The 24,459-nt window shown below is 40.8% G+C and overlaps 1 protein-coding gene across 1 annotated transcript in view; it reads left to right on the top strand.

Moving 5' to 3' along the window:
• grik4 (glutamate receptor, ionotropic, kainate 4) overlaps window positions 1-24,459 on the top strand; it is a 194,856-nt gene that overhangs the window by 124,230 nt on the left and 46,167 nt on the right. Inside the window, exons 8-9 of the mRNA XM_042486419.1 lie at window positions 858-1,010; window positions 2,207-2,311. Coding sequence (XP_042342353.1) covers window positions 858-1,010; window positions 2,207-2,311 — 258 coding nt within the window. The remainder of the gene's footprint in view (window positions 1-857; window positions 1,011-2,206; window positions 2,312-24,459) is intronic.

Raw genomic sequence — 24,459 nt, 5'->3', positions numbered from 1 at the left:
ATTAGCTCAGATATCATTACATACAAGTGTTATATAATCAGAGACACTGTTTCACTTTGTACATTCATCTTTTAATGATGACTTAACATCCACCGAGACATTATCCCCATATGTCAAACCTAAAATGCACTGCCTTGTGGTTGTAATGTCTTCACAGGCTGTTTGTGTACACCATATTGCTCTTAATGTGCAATCCACCAATTATGTTAGCCAATTCAAGGTTGTAATACATCACAGATTTGCAGTTTAATGGCCTATTGTAGTTCTCTTTGGTCTCCTAAATTTACAGTGCATCTCAATCCCTCCCTTTATCAATATCCGCCACACATCAGGGCCATTTTAAATCCATTTCGATTACACAGATGTACCGCACTGAATCTCAGCCTCTCCCCCAGCCTCTAATGCAGGGCATCGTGCATTTTAATCAAATGTACATAGCAGGATGCAGAGGTAGAGACGAGGAAGCTGTTTGTACAGCGGTGATGAGAGGAAGAGCTGCCTCTCCCACTGTTTTCTGGCCCTCGCTGGGGGAAGCAGGCGCTAATTGGAATGGTCAGGGTGTGCCAGCCTCATTGGGGATAAGAGTAGGAAGGACAGCACCTCTCTGATAGACGGAGAGAGAGACAGAGAGAGAGAGGTAGTTTCGACACCGTCAGCAGATCAGAGTGTTTCTAATGATCTAATGGAATAATCTCACTGCCACTCCAGGGATGGGTTAACCCCTCACTGACCGCTAACTACTGACATGTTACACTCGCCAGTTGTGAGCTTTGAATTTTTGCAGCTTTTGTGTGTGTGTGAGTGTGTGTGTCAGAGTGTGAATGCATAATGTCTTCACCTTCTCCCTTCCTCTGCAGCTCTCCTCAGCTCTGCTCTTTGATGCGGTATACGCGGTGGTGGCGGCGGTCCAGGAGCTGAACCGTAGCCAGAATGTTGGCGCCACACAGCTCTCCTGCAAGTCCTCCAAGATCTGGGAGCACGGCACCAGCCTCATGAATTACTTGAGGATGGTAAGATTGCCTCTGCTGGACATCGTGAACATAAGATGACAGGAGTGATTGCTGCTTACTTTACCTTGAAGGAAAAGCCAGAAGTTGTTTACTTAAGTGTAGCATACAGATGGAAAAGGGGGTAACAGCCAGCCTGACTCAATAACAAAAACAAAATCTACCCCCCAGCCACTCTATTGTTCACTAATAATTATGTTGTTCACTTTATTATCGGCTGTCCGTGAAAACACTGCATTAACGTAAAATGTACAGCGATAGCAAAAAGTTCAGAAACTGAAAAAACACAAAAACAAAAAATGTAAACTGGGGGAAAAATGAGCAAATAGCTTATAAAGCTCACAAATAAAGGTTTAATATGCAGCCTGGGATCACATAAAAACATTTGTCAGAATACAAAGAACATTTTCAATATTATATCAACATAAAAAGTCAACAGAGCAAGAGCAGGGAAATGGAAATTTATACCATAGGAAGACGGATACACATGTACAGAAGTGTAAAGTGCAAAGATACAGTCAGAGCACTATTTGCCATTAAGTAGGCTATAATAGCTAGCCTTTTTATGTTTCTGTGTGTGTTTTTTAACTGTATTTTCTGGTTCTCCTACTTGCAACAACAGGGAGGGCATGAAACAGCATTAATTAGACAATGTCAGATAGCCAGGCTCCTAGAGGTCTTCATTATTGCTTCAGTTATGTTGCATATTAATTGGTTATTTTCAAGCCAAGATGTTTTTACTGACAGCAGATAATAATGTGTAGTCTGTACTCTCATCTTCTTTAAAGATATCCACCAGGTCAGTTTATCTCGCCTCTACATTACACTGAGAGACAATAGAGGAGGAGAGATAAAGATGAGCTGTCAGTGAATAAAATGTGCTCTCCTATTAGGGAGAAACGGCTGTAAGTGATTGGGCTATCGAAATACTCAAACGTGGCATGTGTTCGATATCAGACTGTTTGTCTTTTCCTCTCTGAGAGACTAATGGCTCGTCTATTTTCCAGTAAATGGAAAATATTACAGTCTTGTCTTCATATTATTATTCTAAATTTGACATCTTTCAAATGCTGATACTGAGCCAGTAGTGCTAATGTAGCTTCCAGTCATATTTGTGATAGTTGCAGCAGAGAGGAAAGCAGGTGTCTTTGTGTGTGTGTGTTTTTTTTTTAACGTGTTGCTATCTCTGTGTTGGATAGGTAGAATTGGAAGGTCTAACAGGCCACATCGAATTCAACAGCAAAGGTCAACGGTCTAACTACGCCCTGAGGATCATGCAAAACAGCAAAGATGGCCTAAGGCAGGTAAAGTACCTCCCAGTCTTACAAATCTGATGTTGGTATTATCTGTCTTCAAGGCAATCACAGGCTGTGGATTTGGGCAGCATCAGTGCAGCTTGCTATAGCATAAAGTGCACTGGTTCAAAAGAATTTACATATAAATAGTGTGGTATTTCAGAAGTGGCTCGCCCCGATTCTTCCATTTTCTCTTTAGATAGACACTAGTAATACACCTGTTACTGCTGAGCACAAAGCTCTTCAGCACAACCCTGATCTCAGTAGGGCACTATTTCTGGCAAATTTTACAGTTGTCTTTATGGCAGCAAGGTAACTCCAACTGGATCATACAGCGGGGAGCCGTTATAACACTCGTTCAAATGACATCTTTTGGTGCAAACAATCCCCATTTTCCCGCGAGCAGAGGTGTCAAAGAGCCAGAGGACGAAATATAATATTAGAGAGGCCTATGTTAAGGTACAAAGATGTGTTTTTATGGCAAATGAATTTAGGTTAAAACAGAAGTCAGAAGGTGTTGGCTTTGTTAGATTTTAGTCTTGTCTCACAAAACGGCTATAATACATCAGCAGGGATTTGTGGGTGGTGCGATCAATACCAGTCACTCCAGTATTGCCTCAGTGGATGCTGGGATTTCAAGCTTCCTACACAAGTGGACTTGTTGTGCTCTTTCCTCTTGTGATAACACTGTACGCACCACAGGGCTTTCAGTCTTTGTCCTGAACCACTCTGTACAACCTATGAAACTGGTCTCCCCTGACAACTCTGTGTCTCACTTTCACACCAAGGGACACTGTGTCAAATTCCTAATATCCTCTAAATTGAACAAGTTCACCAGGATTACAAGGACGACTGAAAGTAGTCAGTAATGAAATGTAAGTGATAAGTGGCTTTGAGCAGCTTGGAGATTGTCTGTTAATGAATGGATGGCAGAACTACTAGTGTTCTTGTGCTATGTATCAATTGCTCAGGGGTTGGTGATGTTATTGAAGGGGTTTCAAGTGTTTTTTTTTATATACCTCATATCTATGATATCTGTCTTAAAGAAGTATTTCACTGCTGGAAAGATGGTTTTCCCATAAAATCAGGTAGTATATTCAGTAGAGAGGTGCAAATACTTTTGAATTTGGTGCTACAAGGGCTGTGGCCTTTACTTTTGCTCAAAAGGTAGAAAACCTGTAACAACCAGAATGCATTGCACTGCACCAGACTAGTAGGTGCTCCTGCTGGTGGGTGACATAATGCAAGATTGGCAGTTTTTCCATAGAAATCAATATAGCAGCTGGCTGGTAACAAACAATCTCAAATAACAATAAAACAATGAGCTAAAATATGTTTCTGACGACATTTTAGCGAAGAAATACGCAACACAGTAACAAATCTTCATTCATGTTTTTGATTTGGGTGTGTTCATAAATCCAAACTGACACTCTACACTAAGATGACGGTGCTGTTCAAAGAAACAGAGCGTTCTGTTTCTACATGAATTAACAAACAGCTAAATTAATCACACATTCACTCCAGTTTTGGCTCTGCTGCACTGTCTCCCCACACAGAGGACCCACAGTATGCTCTTCTGCTCCATGAAAGTTGTGTCCTGAATAACCTAATGGTACAACAGCATTTACAGACCGTCCAATTTGCACCAGGGCGTACTCCTGTTCTCCAAGTGAATTTCTCAGAATGCACCCTTTTTCAGCGTTGCTTAGTTTTACATTTGATCTCAGTTTTCTACATCCTCTGTTTTTACAATTTCCTGTTTATAAATTCTCATAATACAGCCAAACTGTGCATTTAAATATGTTTCTGAAGATATTTTAGGCAACAAAAAGCTAACACAGTAACAAATCATGGTTTCCATTGAACAGCACCGCCTAGTTTTGCAGTTTGGTCTTAGTTTCAGAGAGAGAAAGGGATGGGTTTCTGTCTTGATCAGCCTCTATGCTTTTTGTGTCTGTGGTGACGGGCATACAAAACTGTGCATGCACAAAGTGTAGTCCCATCAACAGCCAAATAATCAGTGGAAATCTGCTGCATGACATTGATTTGAGCTGGTAGAGTAGCAGGGAGACCGTAGCAGTGGAAATATGGAAGGACGTTTACTACAATTCATTTACACATAATATCCAAATTGTGATAATAAAAAGCTGGTTGAAAATCTGCTTCAAGACACCCTGTGTGGAAATCATTTTATTTGGTAATAATGATACATGCAAAAGCCATCATAACAAAAAACATCTCAGACTGTCTCTCATTGTAAATATTGTCTAAATATTTTAATACAGAGGTGAGAACTCTCTGATGGAGAACTGAAATTCCCTGGACCCCACTTTGGGAACAGGAAACCAGGAGTTTAGGGAGGCAGGTGGAGACAAGAACATTGCTTTAAATTGAAGACTGGCTGGGGAAAATCTGTGTGGGCAAAGTGATTGCCCAATACTGTACCATCCATCAACAACATCTCCAAGTGCTCCAGTGGGGCTGAGCCGTCACCAGCAGTAAAAATCAGTGGCTGATCTCCCAGGTGAAAAATATAGGTTGTTTGTGAATTATAAAAGGTCAAAGGTAAACATCAACACAAACGTTTCAGACGCATAGAACATCTGAGCGATAAAGGTGTGGATAAAGATGAGGAATCTGGCTTTGGTTTGCTTTCATGGTAATAGTCAGATACCCCAAGGTTTCAGAGTATTTATAAAGATAACATCTCTTATATGAGTCACAAAAACAGCTTAAGTTTCCATTTTGTACACCGATGTGTTCTGACAGATTTCACAGTGTGTGATAACTGTGTACTGTGGAATTGAGGGATAAATAAGACCATATTGGTAAACCAAGTGATGGGGAAGAATGCACAAAATAAAGTAAACAAGTAGGTAATGTGTATGGATGAGTTATATAAGTAAAAATGTATTTTCAATTTCTTCTGCCAGCCCTGTTTAAAGAAGTCACAAGTTGTTTCCATGCCAACAAAGTATTAGACACCGTGCAACAGTTCTTTATTGCCTATAATGTTATAAAAAATCAGCATGTACATCACAGTGACAGCCTCAAATCATTTTATTTGTTTTAAGAAAATAAGTAACATGTTTAAAAGTAGGCCTATTATAAGTGGTGGACATTTTGTATTATAAGTTTAGCATTCATTATACGGTGTTTAGAGGAAGGTTCTGAGTCCTGGATTATGCTGTACGTTATGACTAAGATCACTTCAGTGCGTTATAAAGACACAGAGAACTGCTCCATTGTATCATAACAGATTATAAATTCTACTTTTCTACAAAAATGATTAATGTCTTATAAACGTTATTGATATGCTGTAGTATGACTTTATGAGTTTTAAGTAACATGACAGCATGGTGTAAGGTAGATGCAATTGCATGATACTGTAATACTGTTATGAGGACGTTTGAGCACTGTTTGCAGACAAATCAAAAGAGAAAAAAAATCACAATGATGAGCAAAGTCATCTTTATTTTCCAAATTTGGAATTCTGGCACGGCAGAAAACATACATTTCATGGTATTGGTCATCTGTTGAATGAAATTTTGCAATATGCTATTCATAATTGTTGAAATGCAAGTTGTGCAACCTTTCCTCAGAGGTGGATAAAAGCCTTAAACTAGGTTTGTGCTGGTTTAGGTTTCTATATAGACTTTCTGTTTTGTTTCTATTTACCTTAAATTTACCTGAGCTCAGATACTCACTTACAGCAACACCCAGCTTCACTCTCTGTTGTACACCTATTCAGAGAGATGGTCCAACATGACCTCACGCTCTTTGCCGTTGGCAATGGTATTTGGTGTGATGGTATGGATGTTTAATTAAAGAAGATGTATGAAGATGTTTGATGAAGATGTATGTTTTGGGAAAATTAAAACTTGACGCAACTTTAACAAATAGTGCATAATCTGTTTAAGTATGAAGCATTGGCAGTGTTAAAGGTATACTATGCTGTTGTTGCTTATTGTTTCCAGTGAAAGTAAAAGCCAACCCCAGATTCACTCTCTTTTGGCATTTCACTTTGCTATATTTGTGTAAATAAAGTCTCAACCTCCCCTGAGCGCTGTGGGGTACACCCCTATAAATACACGCAGCGTCTCTGCCGAAAAAACACACCGCCACAGACTTCTAAAGAGTCGTAAGTGATGATTGAGAGGGATAACTTCTGTATGAGTCTATACATTGATTTGGGGGATCAATGTAAACAATTTAAACTTATAATCTATTATGTCCACCACTTAAAATACTTTATAAACTGTGTAATAAATTGCTATGCATTATTTTTTTTAAAAAAGCATTTAAATAGTTTTAGACATCACCTTTATCAAAGCTCTATAGAGCCTTGTAAAAATGGGTCTTTTTTGCTAAAACACAACTGTTGACAGTCTCAAGTGACTAAGCGTATGTCAAGTGTCAGTGTGGATTTGAGACAAGATCTAGAGCCAGGAGCATCAGGTGCTTCAGGCATGAGGACTGCATGTGCCAGCGCAGACACAAGCTTTATTTTCAGAACCATAAATGTACAGCATGTATGCCACGCTTGATAATATATATATATTCTGACCATCCTTTATTAACTGTCATGTTTCATATTTACATCAGGGCACATTTACTATATGTCAGAAAACAACAGTAAAGACAATGCTGGGCTCTGTGGTTTATTTTTCTCATATGTTTCATAATATACGCACGTGGTTTGTGGCTGTGCTTGCCAGCGCAGTTATGATTATAGTTTTTCTCTGCTTGTGGGGTTTTGTGTCCAGAAGAGATGCTCGTCTATAAACACACAGAGCGACATCTGCTCCTTTTCTTTTGTCCAATTAAACTAGACACAGTCCTCTTTTTCTCATTGCCTCGGCCTCCTACTCTCTCCCATTCTGTCCAGCTACCTGCTGCATCTCTTATGTGTGTCCTAGTATGAGTAAATGCCACAAACTTTTCTGAATGCCGTCTCTCTTTCACAGCAGCTGATACTATGTACTAGTGTCACACAACTTGCTCTTAAAACCATGTTTTCTCTAAATGCCAGGACTCAGTATTTCTCATTTCATCTTAAGGCCTCATGCTTGATGTAAAGTCATAACTATAATCCCCCAAGTTTATGCTTTTTCATGGCACTGCAGAGAAGTATGCATTGTATTTCCTCTGGAAGTACCTGTCTCTCACCCTGACAGCTGTGTTTTCCCGGCTGCCCTGACTGTTGTGTTTTTTCTGTCAATGCTGCATTATGTATGATGGCTATTAACTTATCCATAATCCAACAAACAGTCACCACTCTGCTGCTGCAGATAGCTATGTTTGTGCTTTCTTATCTACAGCATTTTAAGTAGTTGTTGGTATACTATTATGAGATAGAGACAAGACACAAGCAGTCTGGCAGTGCAGGGAGGAACAACTGTTTTAAACCTCAGTTTTAAAACATTTGACCCTCTCAGTTAGGATGAAAGAAGGGATTGAGCTCCTGTCTTAGTGTGTGAAAAATCTTACCTACCTGTACAAGAGTCAGACAACAGCCCATCTGCCTGTATTAACCTTGTCTGCGTCTCCGCATGTCCCCTCTTTATACTGGCACTGGGCCAGTCAAGCAGAAGGATAATGCTATCAGGCCTAATGTGATGATTTCAACCAGAAGTATTATAAAGCAACCCTGCCAGTTATGTTAATGGGGAGAGGCAAGGTGTTAGACAGGGGACAGGATGGGGGTGTTGTTTGTTTTGTTGACTAACACCTCCCACATGCTGCTGGGTTGGGGCTGCTTCAGCCAGGCAGACACGAGAGGTGCCAGGGCCTTGGCAGAGATATAGAAAGTGGCTTGCTGCCCACACACACCCACACACACACTCACACACAGTTTAAGCAAAATATTTACAAATTCAACGCATGACAAGTTGACACTTAACGTCTTTTGTTTGGTTAAAATACAGTAATAACATCATGGTCTGCAATGCCCACACTGTGTCTAACCAGTAAATGCACATTAAAACAAGAGAAAAGAACAGCTTCCATCAACTTTCATCCAACACTCTCAAGAAGGTAATGAGGCAAGCTGTACAGGGCCTCCAACCTCCATTTCTCTACCCCACTTCCACTCGCTTTCCTTAGTCTGTAGCAACCAACGCCCCCTCATCCCGAGCCCTGTGGTTGCGCTATAGATCGCCTCTCATGTGGGACCATCAGCTCCTCAGGGGGCTCAACACTCTACAGCCAATCACTGTCACAAACTGAATTTATCTGGCAGGCAGTTTCACACATTAGAACTGTTTCCTGCTGTTCTGTCTGCTCCACCTTACTCTATTTCGTCTCTCTATCTACCTATATCTGTCTATCTGCCTGTCTAGCATCTTTCTCGCTTAGTTCCTGGTAAATTACTACCTATTACCACCATTTAGGCACCGCTAGTGATTTTCACTATTGACTCATGCATTACTTTCAGGTACATTTCTGTCTTGTGCCTTTTCACACATGCCACGGTAATGCCAAAATAGATTGGTCAGGGTGCGCTCCAGCAGATGGCAGTACTCAAACATTTATGGCTGCCTACAGCCACGCCTAAAGATGTCGCTCATTATTTTCAGGAACATTATTTTTTTTTGTTTTTGTTTGTTTCTTTTTCATAGTGCCAATACTCTTGCAAACACGACTTGCGTTCCTTGTTAAGTATCAATTCATCCACGAAAGCATTGGCGTAAATGGTAATCAGTAAACAAGTTGCAGATTGAAATAGCAGAGCGTTGTGATTGGTTCGCTGTCTCCTCGTCTTCCAGCATCTTTTGTCAGACATAACCCTTCACATGCTTGTTCCTGAAATGTTACTCGGTCAAGAGGTGGAATATTGGCATTCAAGACTTTCTGCAAATGTAGATTCCTGCTCCCATTCTCACATGGCTCGCTGCAAGAAATGTTCTGAGCATTTAAGGGAAATGTGTGAGAAAGAGGCTTCTGTCTATTTGTTTACTTGTCTTTCTATTTAGTTACCATTATAGGTTGTTTACTGCATTACTTTATCATTGGAGTTATTGGATATGCTTTGCTTTTGCATATTTAATGCGATCATAAGCCCTGACAGAATAGGAATCGTTTGTTGGACTTGAACGCTAAAGATTTGGGGAAAAAAAAAAAATCCATGATGGGTTTTTTTGTCGTTGTTTGTTTCTTGTTTTTTTTTCCAATAATGTAAAAATGAGTAGCAGTAAGCTTGCACTGGTCCTGTTCCTGCTAGTTCAGCACTCTACAGCAAGGATTTTACTAAAAATTTTAAAAATTATTAAATTATTTAAAAAAAAAAAAAAAAAAAAAAAACGATAAAATTCTTGAAATAGTGCAATTTTTTTTTTTTACTTCTGATGTAGAAGGTTTTAATCTAGTCAAACCCTGAAGGATGACTGTAATATTATAACATATCCTGATACAACAGTTCATATAAGATCTGAAAAATAAGCATCCCATTAAATGTGTCATTACGTTTCATACACACTAAACATAAAGTTACATGTCTTAGATTTGGGTAAATAAAGGTACATGGGTTAGGTTTAGGAAAAGATACATGGTTGCACATCGTCACATTATGTACTAAATGTGAAGTTGCTTAGATTACGTTAAGGCAAGTGAAGTTAGATAAGTTAGGCTTAGGAAAAGAGAAATGGTATGGACGTACCTTAAAATAACTGAATATTGCCATTGTGGCTGCTCAAATGTATTTCTAATGCTCTGCATTCAGAACTTAAAATCAGATATCTAGACACTTTTGTTTTTTTTATCTTTTGTTTAAATTATTCATCGTTGAGTTATTAAAAAGTGCATTTGACCAAGTGCGGTCTGATGCAAACTTCATCACAGTGAGTATAAGTTGCAATATCATCTGAAATGACCTCTCTAGAGCCCCATAAAGTTAAGTTTTAGTAATCACTTTAAGCTTGAAAACAATCAATTCAGATGACAGTTCAGTTAGCCGTCCTTATTTTCATGATATGATGTGGCTGCATTACGCAATCATCTTTATTTGTTCAGTTTTGGCAGGCAAAGTAAATTTCGCAGCTGCTCCTGTGCTGGCAGCCAGGTAGGCCAATGATGATGGTGTAAGAAGTTGGCATGGCATTGTCCTTGCTCTGGCCGAAGCACCACTGGCACCTGCAACCAATAACAATCCGCAGAGGAGGAGAGAAAGGCAGGTGGAGGGGGAAAGAGAGGGGGGAAGAGAAATGAGGATGACAGGCGGCAAGTAAATGAGACAGAAAGGGCGTGCAAGAGAAAAATTGAACAGAACAAAAAGAGGCAAAGACAGACCTATAAAACAAGAAAAGGTGAAATATATTTCTGCATATCAAACAACAGCTGGGGCTTTTTTTTTCTTACTGTGCGTGCACTGCTTTAGCTGTCACCACATTGAATACTTTAGGCAACAAAAGTGACCTTCACTCCCATTTCTTGTTGGAATGACTAATCATGTTAAAGGAATAGGCTGTAATCCTCCATATCCTTTTGCTACGGCTATTCACAAGCCAGTGTAATGAGCTAGATAAAGGATACTAATACGAAGAACTATCTTGGTTTGTGTGTGCGGATGTGAACGTGTTTCTGAGTGTATATTCTCCAGATGGTGTGAACACCAGGGGGGGTAAAACAGTATAATTCAGAATATATGCAGATGGATAATATAACTCAACCTGTTCCTCTAAATGCTCACACTGCGTTCTCCTCTTCAGGAAATTCAAAAGACGGAGCAGTTGCCAAACTCACAGTCTTGTTGCTAGAATGGATTACAGCATTTTCTGTTTGGGGGATCAAAAGTATTAGAGTCATTTTATTGTGATACTGTGCTGTGGCGGCTGCAGGACTGCTGACTGATCGATCTGACATCAGTTCACAGTGTGTATGTGCTGTCATGTTCATCTTCACGCATGCTTTTTAAGTTTCTACTTGTGTTTGTCAGTACTTGTGTAAGCACTGATGGGGTCGCTGCCAGCCCCCGCTGTCTGCTTCTTGGCTCAGCACACAGTCGCACACAACTAGCCCACCGCCATCTAAGCATGTTCACCAGAAGCACAAGACTTTTCCAAAACAATCACTCTGCAGCCAAGCACAGCACACACCGTATTGACAGAGTGGTCCAGCCTCCCTGCAGCCCACTGGCCTCCATGGACCAGCCCTCATTTTCTGCATGGAGCTCATTGACGGCAGCATGCTTGTTAATTGGAGGAAGCTGTAAAATGAGTAATTATTGCAGTTTGGGGAAGGCAAGCTGTTGCTTATTACAGCACATGGCTAAGTTGTGTGGGAAAGTGCAGAAGAGAGGGTGCTATGTAAGCTGGCAGCTGCCTCAGTGTATCTCTATTTGTCTGCACATGCTACATGCAAAAGTGTGCATCTCTGTGCATTGCAGGGAGCTGCAATGCGCAGAGATGCACCAGCTCCTGAGAAGAGACTCACTAATTAAGTTTTAAAATGGAGGCACTTCATCACAGTATAGAAACCACCTGAGAGTGAAAAAAAAGAGAAACGACGGAGAAAGAGTGAAATGTTTTGAGTTAAAGGGTCAGTTGGAGAGACTGGAAGAGGCTACAGCACAGCGAGCAGGTTATTAGTAGGTTACTGGAGGACACGCTGTCCGGAAGTGGAAAAGGCCAAAGGCTGATTCCAGCATGACTCAACTCAAATTGGTCTCATTATCAAGTCTACAGGTGCTTTTCAAAATCCGATGCTTTAGAATAGATTTGGCTCTGACATTCTAGCACACGCATAATGTGTTTTTATGAAGCTTGCAAGGTTGATACCAGAGTTCAAACTAAGTTAAATTGCCAGGACTGCAAAACAAAGGTCAAAGACACACAAAGGAATCTGAGGCATTTTTTTAGGGACTGAGACTTACCATCGTCATGATATTTTGATGGCATCTATTGGTTTGTTTCTGAAACCTTGCGTTTGGCATTTTGGCCATCCACATCTTGCATATTTGGATCCAGAGGAGATCATATTTGGACAGCAGGGTGAGGCTGTGGAGGGGCAATTGATGGATCTGACTCAGAACCATGAACTTCAGAAATACTGGAGATAGCTACTGTGACACTCCACATTGATTTGTGGACTTTGAAGCCTCGAGTCTGGCATTTCAGCTGTCGCCATCTTGGTTTTTGACAGCCAGAAGTGTGCATATTTAGATGAGAGAGTGGGGTTGTGGAGGAGGGAGGGGTGGATTTTATTGAAAAGCCGAGAACACTATTGGCGGAGAGCCTGTACCTCATGGCAGCCAAACTTAATTGTGCATGACTTCAAGCCTTAATAAATTGGTAAAGGGGGATTATGTAGAAATTCACTCCTTGTACAGTCATGAAAATTTAAATTAACTATCAAGACTAAAACCATTTTTTTGTACCAGGCTGCAAACATGTTCATTTCTGCTGAAAAGTAAGGCATTTTAACACAGGGCTCTAATGGGTTTGATCAACCTGTTCTCATTCTGAAGTCATCAAATACCACTGCTTTGTCAGTGATACCCCATAAGATACCAAAACAAAAACCACCTTTCGCCATGCAGATGGGTGGCATCAGTTAATAATACGGCTGCAGAAAACCTGTCATGGCTGTATGACATGCCCCAGGACAGTGTCACATTGAAACGCTGCTGGTAACGATGTAATTTAGGCAGGTAGAAGGTTGCTATCGGGCAGTTGGGACGGAGAAGTGGTGGATGGATCCAATTAGCCACGGACTTTCACCCAGGAGCCCGGTGTTCGCTTCCCGTATGAGTGTAGAACCAAAATTATGTTTTTTTTCTTAACCTAACCACATGCTTTTTTGACATCCCCGTGTTGGTTGCAGCATTCCAGAGATGCAGGAGGATAATTAGAGTGTAATATGTAGGCGACACTTTGGCACTTATACATTGGCTTCCCTGATGGTGCGACTTGATGTAACTGAAGCTGTTGTTTGTTTTATCCATCCATCCATCCATTGTCATCGGCTTAACCAAGGCTTAGTCATGGGGGCAGCAGATTGAGCAAAGCACTCCAGATGTCCCTCTCCTCAGCAACACTTTCCAGCTCCTCGGGGAACCCAAGTCGTTCCCAGGCCAGATAAGATATGTAATCCCCCCAGTGTGTTCTGGGTCTGCGCCGGTTCCTACCAGTTAGACGTGCCCAGAACACCTCTAGCGAGAGGTGTCCGGGAAACATTCTTATCAGATGCCTGAACCACGTCAACTGGCCCCTTTCTACTCGAGGAGCAGTGGCTCTACTCTGAGCTCCTCCTGCATATTTGAGCTCTTCACCCTATCTCTAAGGCTGAGCCCAGACACCCTCTGCAGGAATCTCATTTTAGCCGCTTGTATCCACAATCTCATTCTTCCGGTCACTACCCAAAGCTCATGACCATAGCTGAGGGTCGGAGCACAGATGGACTGGTAAATCGAGAGGTTTGCCTTCTGGCTCAGCTCCTTCTTCACCACAACACTCCGACCCAACTCCCGCATCGCTGCAGATGCTGCACCAAGCCGCCTGTTCATCTCACGATCCATTCTACCCTCCCTCGTGAACAAGACCCTGAGATACTTGAACTCCTTTGCTTGGGGCAGCAACTCCCTCCCCACCCAGAGGGGGCAATCCATTGTTTTTGGTTTTCATTTTGTTTTATGCCTTCTTTAAATTCTGCTTCCCTGATCTGAAAACTGTAATCCCATCAACATAACGTGAAGACATGGGGTTTTTTTCCCATCGAGTTCTGTTTTTCCATTACTTCCACTGAAGTAATAGAAATCCCTCCCTAGGCGAATGCGCAAGCTGTCCAAACAACCTCTGGCAGATTTACTGAAATTGAAAGCAAGTGTCCCAACTCATTCCTTTTTATCAGGGTAGATTACATTTGCTGCAGCATTAAGAATGAATTGCCTAAATACAAAGAACTGATTATGTTTCTAGCTCAGGTAGAGAATGCTCTAGCCATGTTCGCCACCACAATCAAATTCATTTTGATTATTGTGCCTCATTTCCCTTTCACATCTATTCAGCAGCAGCAGCAGCCACGGCTCAAACCGTTTGTTCATCTGATGTAAATAAACAGCATCCTTGGCTGCAGTACACTTTCTTTAACCTTGGATATTGATTTTTTAGTGGTCTCTTCCTCCCATGTTTTAATCCTATGTCCTCATTTGTGTGCGTTTGTCCCCATAGTGAATCTTTGTGCAGAGACCATCAATAAACTGTTAAATCCTCCGGACATGCCCTAGTACACCCTTTCCAATTCCCTAAATTATCATTTGAGCATTTACAGCCAGATTGCTCTTTTTAATAAACTTTAGTCCCCAGGTGTCCTTGTGTCAAGGTCTTCAGAGGTAGAGCTGAGGAACAGGGGTGGCGTCGTAAGAGGAGACCCTTTTTATACCCATCCGCTTCCTCATGTCTGAGGGAACGCTGAGTGCCTGGAATATTTTAGACACACACACAGACACTCTCGGACACACACACACTGCATGGGCACCACTCCAATTTGCAAGAAATGATTTGAGTTGTGTTATTTACACAAGACTTCTTTCAGTTAAAGGGTGAATGTGCTCGTTCAATTTCTCTCTCTTTTGGATTGGATTTATTTATTTCCCGTCAGTGCTGCTCCTGTGTTTATTACGGCAATCTGCTTTTTCCTTCCCCCTCCCCCCTTTTTTTTTGCTCCCACCCCGTCTCTGAGAATACTATTACTCTAGCTGCCCCCTCTGCTGCGGATGCAGATGCACTCAATTCAATTTCTCTCCTCTGCTGCAATGTGAGGGATAGAGGGAGGGAAGATGCAGGTACAGCGAGGTAGTGGGGGAAAAAAAACAGGAAAACGTAAAGGGGTGAGAGGTGCAGGGTGGTGCACAGCAGGCTGACAGATTTAAGACTGCCTCCACCCTTTTTTCTTGCCTTGAAGGACATTATCATAGGCGCCCGGTGCAGCTCAGCACACCACGACGTGGCTTGGATCTCTTTCTCTGCCTCAGGCTCCAGCAGAGATGAGTACATCTTAACCAGGTCTGATAGACGTACAGGGTCTAACATGCAGGAACTGGTGCCGGAGCTACTGCCACTGAGGTCAGAGTTATTTTAAAGACCAAGGCGGCCCTTGTGATCTCCTCCAACTGAGCAGTTGAAAACATATTACAATCTTTGACTCAACTGCTGTGTTTTTGTGGACCCTAATGTTCCACTAACAATCAGAAGAATAGTCCAGTGAAAATACCAATGAATTTTGTAAACCTTTTTATTAGTAGCACTTAATAACCATGTCAATACTTGATCCAATTGCTGGACCTCTCTGGTTGAATAAATATATTCTCTCGTGTCTCATGTTTGCCCTATGTGGGGGTAACATTAGACTACATATAGGGTACTTTCTCCACACAAAATATGCCATAACACTTTTCTTGACTGATTTTGACAGAGACTTGTTCATAAATTAAAAAATATTTACCAGTGCTACATCCTTTTGTGAGTGCTCTGATTAATACATGTATTATTTTGATTTTGAAACAATCATCTGTTGCTACCAGCAGCCTATATATGAGATGTTTAGTTAACAGCGGTAAATTGTAGTGTTTACTGAGGTATTGAGAGGCCATTTGTAATTTGTAGTCACAGACAATAATCTCTGTTATGGTTATGTTTGTAACTATCACCAGAGGCTGCAAAATATATAAGTCACGATACAATATTGTGGTTTTAAATGTGTCAAGATATGCTGCATATTGCAATAACATATATTGCAATTTATTACTTTTTTTTCATGTCCCCAAAGTAAAGCTTTGTCTGTTTTATCTAATGAGATCAAATTTTCAGTCTGTTCATCTCACTTCAGTCATTTTCGTTGCAGCAAATCGTATCAAGTGGACTGACAAATAAACAGTTGATTCCGTTCTTATAGTATGCCACAAAAAGTTTGATTTGTATTTGTAATATTAATAATCTATATAACACAAAAATATATTCTTGGCATTTGTGCATTGATATCATATTGCCATACAAAAATATTGTGATACTACACTGTATCATTTTTTTTTCCTACCCATGTTAGTCACTACTAAATTGTATTATCAGGCAGAACCACTTCTTCTCTTTCTCCACTTTATTAAATAAAATGAATTTCATTTTTTCAGTGGAGTTGGAAAACAAACCTCTCTCCTCTTCATCCAGTATATTTCTAGCAAAAATCAGACACTTTACATCAAGTTGAACTACTTTGCTCCAGTTAAAAAAGTTATTTTCTGACTAAATGCTTAAGGGCATATAAAACATGTCATGGGATCATTTATTTAGCATCTCTGTGAACAGTTTAGTTTAGTTTAGGCTACTTTACTTAACTTAACTTTATTTTAGTTTAGTTTAGTTGGAGTCTAATAAGAATTGCTTCAAGCAGACTGATGAAATAATGCCCATGTAATGTGTGTGGAGAGCCAGACAGACAGACAGAGAGAGGGAGAGTCTTTATTAGAGGGAGGGTAAGTCGGTGACTGTGTTACAGCTGTTTAATTGCAAACAATAATTACAGCAAGTTTCACATTGCAGAAGGTGGCAGTTTTAATCAGATGTAAAGTTGCTCCAGATGGCCTCCTAAAACAAGGTGTTCAGGTGTTATACATAAATTTGCCATGAATCATTTTATATGTGTCTTTATCGGGGTCCGGATTTAATAGTGGCTCATGACAAAATTGGCCTGGAAAATTCATAAAATTTCAGTGAAGTTTAAAATGTGTGAGAAAACCCTCAAAAAAAACCCTCATAATTGTCAACAAAGGAAGTATACAATATTGCTTATCTGGGGACAAAGAGTAGAATGGAAATCTGCTATTTGCCAGCAGGGGAGAAGAAATAGTAGTGATATAAATCCAGTGTTTATGTGCCAGCATGCAATGCAGCTGTGTTATTACACTGTTAAATAAAATTGTCCCCGAAAAGTTGCACAGCATCTCTGAGGATCAGATCAAGGGACTGTAGAACCTGCTGGAAGATTTCTCTTCCCTGGCTCTCAATATGATATTTTCATTTATTCAGTGTTTTATCTATTGTTATCCACATCCTGCTAACAATATTCAAAAGCTCATCAGGACTGAGCGTTCCAGTATGATATCTCATGTATCAGAGATGATATGCGTGTTTGAGTTTTCATGTTTATATGCGTGTGTAGTTCATGTTTCCAGCCACTGGAATGGCAGTGCGTCAGACTACATTAACTTCTGAGGATCATCCATTAAACACAGTTTCTCTTTCACCTTGTTTACGCGCCAACTTTCCTCCCCCCACTTCTGCTCATTTCATTGTGAAGGTGCTTTGCGCTTTTCCAGCTGCGAACTTAAGACTTTGGAATCATCCGCCTGGAAGCTCGAATTAAAAGTGTGAATTCAGTATCATCTTTGTTATCACTTCCCCAAGCAACCTTTTGCATTGGCGCTTCAGTTTTTTTATGTTCAGTCCTCCCTGGGGTATCTCCTTCTTTTAAGTTGCTTTAATCTCTCTGCTGTTACTGATGCTCTATGTTTGGCGTACACTTATTTTATTTTTAACATCATATCACCATGTAAAACGTGTTTAGAGAAAGTGTTCTGGTGCAGGAAACTGTTCTACAAAGTTCAGTTACAGGCCACATGCCCTCTCACTAATGTCAGTAATGTTCAGTTGCAAAGCAGTGGATCAGTTTATGAGCGGCTTTATCTCCTCCAGTTTATTGCACACAAAGCTGTCTCTGTTATGAGTTAAATGTCCTTAGTGCTGCAGACAGTCCTGGAGGTCAGAGAAGCTATGAATTTTGAGAAGAAACAACATGTCTGCTAGCAAAAGACTCAAGTCACTTTGATGAGATTTCCTCTCATTACAGTTTCATTTAATTTACTCGAATTCGGATGAATACTAATCACAAGTGATAAATGTAATTTAATGTATTGCTTTTGAAGTGTGATTAGAATGTCTGCCCTAAGATGAACGGGTGTGATACTGAATATAAAACCTTGTGTAACATGTGCATGCGTATACTGTTTAAGCTTAACACTATCTGACTTCTCTCAGACACACACACACACATACACACACACACTCACACAGTCATCTCCAGCAGGGATGTAACAGTGGTGAGACTGTGTCAGCTGCACGAAACAGCTGTTGATTTAAATGTGTGGGACTGGGGGAAAGCTGGGCAGGGGTGCTTACAAATAATATTAGTCGTCTTTTGACATACTCTCCCTCAAGACCTCTCTGCGTCTTGCTTTTTTCCTCCCGTCTTGTCCAAAATTCTCTCAAAACCTTGAAGGAAATCTGAAGCTGGTCAAAGACAAGGTGTGATGCAACTGCCTCCTCCTGAGTGTATACAAAACACATCAGTGTTTCACATATAAGAGGCAACGTGAGGCTGTCAGACACACATCTTATGGCACCAGTCAAATCAAAGCATATTTGCAAGCAATACCTTTGCATGAGATCAAACGAGAAAATTAATGCAATCCTCCTGAATCATCATCAATCTGCTCAAACTTATCTTCTCGGTGCTGAGTCTGAGATGACATATTGAAATTCATATTGAATTTGTCGAAGCACAGACTCACATCACTAGTCTACACACACCGGCATCCTCTGTGTGTCTCGCGTTCTCTCCTTTGTTTGGTCTCTCAGAGACGTACAGCAGTCCCCTTTCCTCTTTTGTTTTTCTCAGTTTGCACTTTGCAGGCTGGAGATGGGGAATAGATCAAAAGCAGAATGGATGAGCTGTTTTGCAAGATCCCCCAGTCTTAACGGATTTCAAGGCTGGGTGAGACTGTGTATGGGTTGCTTGGCTGGTAGTGCACGCGCGCGCCAGTGTTTGAGTGTGTGTATGTGTGTAATATGCATGTACATGCAAATTTATGTGTATGTGCCTGAGTGCCTCTGTGCCTGTGTGCCTGCAAGTTTGCCTCCGTGTCTCTGTTTTTATCAGTGTGCACAGTGCACCCTTGAAATCCTACCAAGGCTCTCGATATATAATGTAGCTTCAGAGCAACCGTAGATGCATTGTAACCTTATAGTTTTATTTGTTCTCTAGGCTGATTGCACACTGGTTCATACTCGCACACTGTCCTCCCGGCAGTCTTGTTAAGTTGTTTGAATGGTTCCCATTTGACATCATGTTCTGTGATCATTGTTTTATTATTATTTTACAACTTAACAAGATTCCACAAACAACTTACATTTGATCTACCGCACACACTGTACAGTTTTTCTTTTTACATTAGCTGGCCTCAAACATGCAGTGAAGTCAAAGTAACTTTTCAAACTTCAGCAAATAGGCACAATGCTACTGTCAAGCAAAAAGTCATTCCTGACCCCACTCTCCAACCGTGTCGCCAGAAAAATGTTGCCCATAACCATTTCTGCAAACCATGGATACGCTATATTTTGCATGTTATCAGGTAGCAGATACATTGACATGTTACATTTTAGCACCGTTGTGATTAACCTGTGGTCAAACACAAAAACAACATGGTTTTGCATAGGTAAAGATAACTTTTTGGCTTAAAATACTCCATTTTGGGGACATAATTTTGACAGGAAAAATGGTGATGTCATGCCTCTATCCCAACCTTTTTGCCCCTAAATAATTGCTCTGCCTGCAAAAAAAGCCACAGGAAACACAGTGGCAGATCCCTAAAAAACACGTCCCCATTTTGGGGCTGAAAAACCACCAGAGAAGAGCAACAATTAGCAAAAAAAATCACCCACAGTTGGGGACTAAAAAGCCACCAGAAACAAACCAGTAAAAACACAACCAGTTATGTTGTTTGTTGGTGTCAAACATTGGTCTGCAGCTTGGCAGGCATCTCTCGCCAGAGTTTTATGCCAATCCACATCCCCTCCACCTCTAGATGACGGTCGTCTTACATATTACATCAATTTATAAACGCTAATATGAAGTATGAGAAATGTACAAATGTAACTTATTTGTGGTTTGCACAAACGTATAATAACAACATTTTCTTCTGGCAACTGGGTTGAACTCATGATGTCCCCATCTCAGAAGACCCCAAGTAAACATCTGATCTTTATGAACACAACCTCACAGAATCAAACAGTGTGGTGATGTCCAGTCATTTTTTGGCTGATGTAAATGTCATCATCTCAGTCATCACCCTTAAGATTTTAGCACTTCATATCACTTTTCTCCAGATTACACTTTTAGATGAGTGGAGAGCTGGAATAGTTATCACAAATCCCAAATTTTCCTCAAGGGGCTTTAAAATTTTGCAACATTCTCCATCCTTAGACTCTGAATTCAGATAAAGAAAAACATCTCTGAAAAAAAGGATCAGAATTTCTGAGGTATAATGAGCGAGTTGGTACTGGAACACACCCTGAAAGGTCTTGCTCTTTCCCCAGTGTTTAGAGTGCGTCTCCACTAACATGGTCACTAGAGATGAAGACATTTGGACAGTCAGTAGTGAGCGGGGACTGTGGCTGCGAGGGCATCCATTGTGTGCTGTTTGCTCTACAGGGGATTGAGCACTTGGAGAACATGCAGCGCTGCTTTGAAGATTCGCTCTGACAGCCGAAAGACCGTCTCTTCAACCCGGAGTTTGAGTCTCATTATGGGGATTGAACAAGCAGAGCCATTATTCACCATAATGCCAAATAATGAGTGAGCAGACTAGCTTTGGAATGAATTACCCCATCTAAAATAAGGACAAAGCATTTGTGTGTGTGCACAGAAGTAACAAACCATGGTACACATCACGACTTAGACTTACAAAACAATACTTTTTAAAAGTGTCGCCAGGTCAACTTTTTCTACGCTTGCTTTCCCCCACAGCAGGGATGAGAGACTTCTTGACCAGCAGGAAACAGTAGCAAAAATATTGCAATAACACCACAAGTCTGTGGCTCTTTTTACTTCAATCAGTTCCAGAGTCACGACTGTGCTTTCCCCAATCCTCTCTTTACTGTATGGCAGTGCCAACCACCTACACCACCACCTGTGTCTGTCTAGCCCCTGAAGTTTGCCTACGGCGCCACCCTGATTAGTCTCATTCCTGTTGGTGATGAGTCATACCAGAGAGAGCTTCTGCACAAAGAGAGCCCATTTTACCCACTCACTATTCCATAGAGAAAACACGCACAACAGTCACACACAAACACACACTAATACAGTGCCTTTGCTCATCATTTGAACAGTGTGATCATTCTGAGGCAGAGAAGGTGCGCTCGAAATATACAACCGTCCTCTGTTTAGTTTTAACCAGGTGTAGCTGCTGATTCAACCGGTGGTAATGTCCGCTGATGGGGAGAAACTGCATCTACTTCAGCATATTTTTGTCAAGCCGAGATAGCATAATGTTGTAATAATAGCAATAAAACTCCATCCTCAGAGGCTCAGTAGGGACATTATGCTCATGCAGACACAAACAGACATGCACACATGCAAGCCATGGTGGAATATAGCAAATTACCCAACTACTTAAGTATGAATTTGAGGTACTTGTACTTTAATTTGAGTGTCTTCTTCTCATGTTACTTTATACTTTAACTCCACTACATTTCAGAGGGAAATATTAGACTTTTTACTTCACTACATTTATCTGAATGTTTTTACTACTGTAAAAATTAAAATTATTGCATTAAAAAACACAAAATGAGTTCATAAAATATTATTTTTTGTTATAAATTAAATCACTAAACTGTTTATACAAGTATACAGCTGCAATGATTAGTTGTTTGATCAATCAGTCCCTTCCAAAAAACATTACTTGCCAATTACTTTAATTAACTTAAGTTATTTTCTTTGATTTCTTTTAATAATTCTGAGTTTCGGGTGTGATTTCACGCTATTTTTTCATGAGTTTCAGGTTTTTATGTGGATTTATTTCTTTTTCTTTTTTTAATTTTTTAAATTTTTTTTAAGATTGGGGTGTTTTTTCTCTGTTTTTTTAAAAAAGAATTGAGTTTTAGGGTGTTTTTTTTTAATCTATTTTTTATTATTTTGATTTTTTAGGGGGTGATTTCTTAAAATAATTTAAGTTTGGGGTGTTTTTTTCTCCCTTTTAAAAAATATTTTGGGTTGTGGGGTGGTTTTTTAAAAATATTTTTTAGGTTTTGGGGTTTTTTTTTTTTTAGATTTGTCTGCATTGGGAACTTAAAATATTTTAAGTACATTCCACCAATTATACTTAATTAAACTTAAGTAACATCTATAATGCAGGAGTTTTCTTGTACCAGGGTAATTTTGCAGGGTAGTTTTAGTTACTTAAATTACTTAAATAAATGATCTGAATACTTCCATACTTCCATCACTGCATGCAAGCCAGGGGACACACACAGACACACACAAACACACACACACACACACGTTTCTGACTCAGACTCATTTGCACCGCTGTGACACCTGAATGCTTCAGCCTCGGTGTAAGTGGGCTGTATGACATTATGCTTGATAATGGTAGCTATTGCTTCTCTCATATATGATGGATGCATCTGTCACTGCACAGTCTCGCCACACCCTATTGGATACGGCATTTTTCTGACAGGAAAATCAGCCAATCCTGACGCTTCACTGAACAGCCTCCCTAATCTTTTCCTCGTGCTGTAATTTCAGGTTGCAGAATGAACCCTGGGTAATCCCTCACAGGGGTACGTCGTTCCACTTGTTGTCACTATACCCCCCCCCCCCCCCCCCCCACCCCACCCCCCCCCGCCTGTCTCTCTTTTCCCTCATTCTCTAGCTCTTCCTCTTTATTTTGCTCCCTCTCTCTCTGTCTTCTCTGTCTCTCAGTTGCTGTCTCTTTCTCTTGTTCTTCCCACCTTATGTTCTGGCTCCCTAGCTGGCTGCTCCTCATATTTTCTCATTGATTTTCTTTCTGTTCGCCAGCCTCACCACCCCTACTCAGTAAGTGATTGACATTCCTCTGCATCTTTCCATTTCTTTTTCCCTTTTGCTCCTCTCTTATTCCCCTCTCTCTTATTATACCTTCCCCCTGCCTCCCTGTATCTCAGTAAAATAAATAGTGCACCATGCTCGTCAACAGTCTGAACTTTGAATTTCCTAGATTCAGAAGCTGTACTGCACAGTAGTTATTTGCTGTAATTGCAGTGTAAATATCAAATTAATGACACTGCAAATGAGAAACACCAAGTTACAACTATTTATATTGTTCCGCACAAACACAATCTGGTATATGCAGCTTCTTCCCTCAATGATAAAAGCTTATGAGTCCAATAGATTCTCGGGTTGTGCTGCATGTATAATGAGGTTTTATGCAATGGTTTAACACTGTTGCCTCACCAGGATTAATGCGACGGTTGGGGTTCCCTTACTTTAGAGTTTGCAAAACCTACAAAATTATTACAAAATGAGCTATAAGGGAAAATGACGTGTAGGATTACTGATGTTCTTCCCTGGCCGTCAGATTAATGGCATCTGTGTTGCACTCTGATTAATATTTCATCAGTGTAATTAGTTGTGCATTGGTGTCTCACCAACTTTTAGACACTGTTGTCATCCTTTTATCCTATTTGTGCTATATAATGAGCAGCCTCCCATTTTCATTGCATAAATCAATAACAAAACATGTAATTTATCGCATAAAGTCATACAAAGAATAATTACACCGTTAAAGGTTTTCAGTCGGTTTGATAAATTTCATGGTGTGTTTGCTCCCAAACGTGCTTTCCTGCTTACATTAGCTGATGTATACATCTTCCTTCCTGTTAGTCAGAGTGACTCACAGCTCTATTTTCTCCCCCTCGTAGCTCAAAGAGAGTTGATGGCACGGCCACCAAAGGGCCAGTTCCTCCCCCGCCAGCATATGCTCCTCTCCCTTCCTGCTCACAGCTCCCTCATCTCCCTCTTCCCTCTCCACCTCCTGTTCCTGGGCAGGAGTCAACGGTGCCACCCCCATCCTATTACCCTCTCAGTCACCCTCATGCTCAGACCTCTGGTAGCACCTGCTGAGCCCAGCCAAGCCGCAGATGCCCACCTCTCACCACCTTCACAGGCGCCTCCACAACTGATTGTGTACGCTGATTGCTGTGCACCATGTTTCCGGGGTCCATTTTTGGCCGTGCCTCAGTATGTTCGCATTTTGTCCCTCTCTGTTTCTCGAGGCCGTCATCAGCAGAGTGTGGAGTGTGTTGTGCGAGAGGGGGGGGGGGCGGTGTTTGGTAGTCTATTTGTGTGAGCAAGGT

This window comes from Plectropomus leopardus, chromosome 5 (assembly GCF_008729295.1).
Source record: "Plectropomus leopardus isolate mb chromosome 5, YSFRI_Pleo_2.0, whole genome shotgun sequence".
NCBI lineage: Eukaryota > Metazoa > Chordata > Actinopteri > Perciformes > Serranidae > Plectropomus > Plectropomus leopardus.
This window is presented reverse-complemented; position numbering and strand designations above follow the sequence as displayed.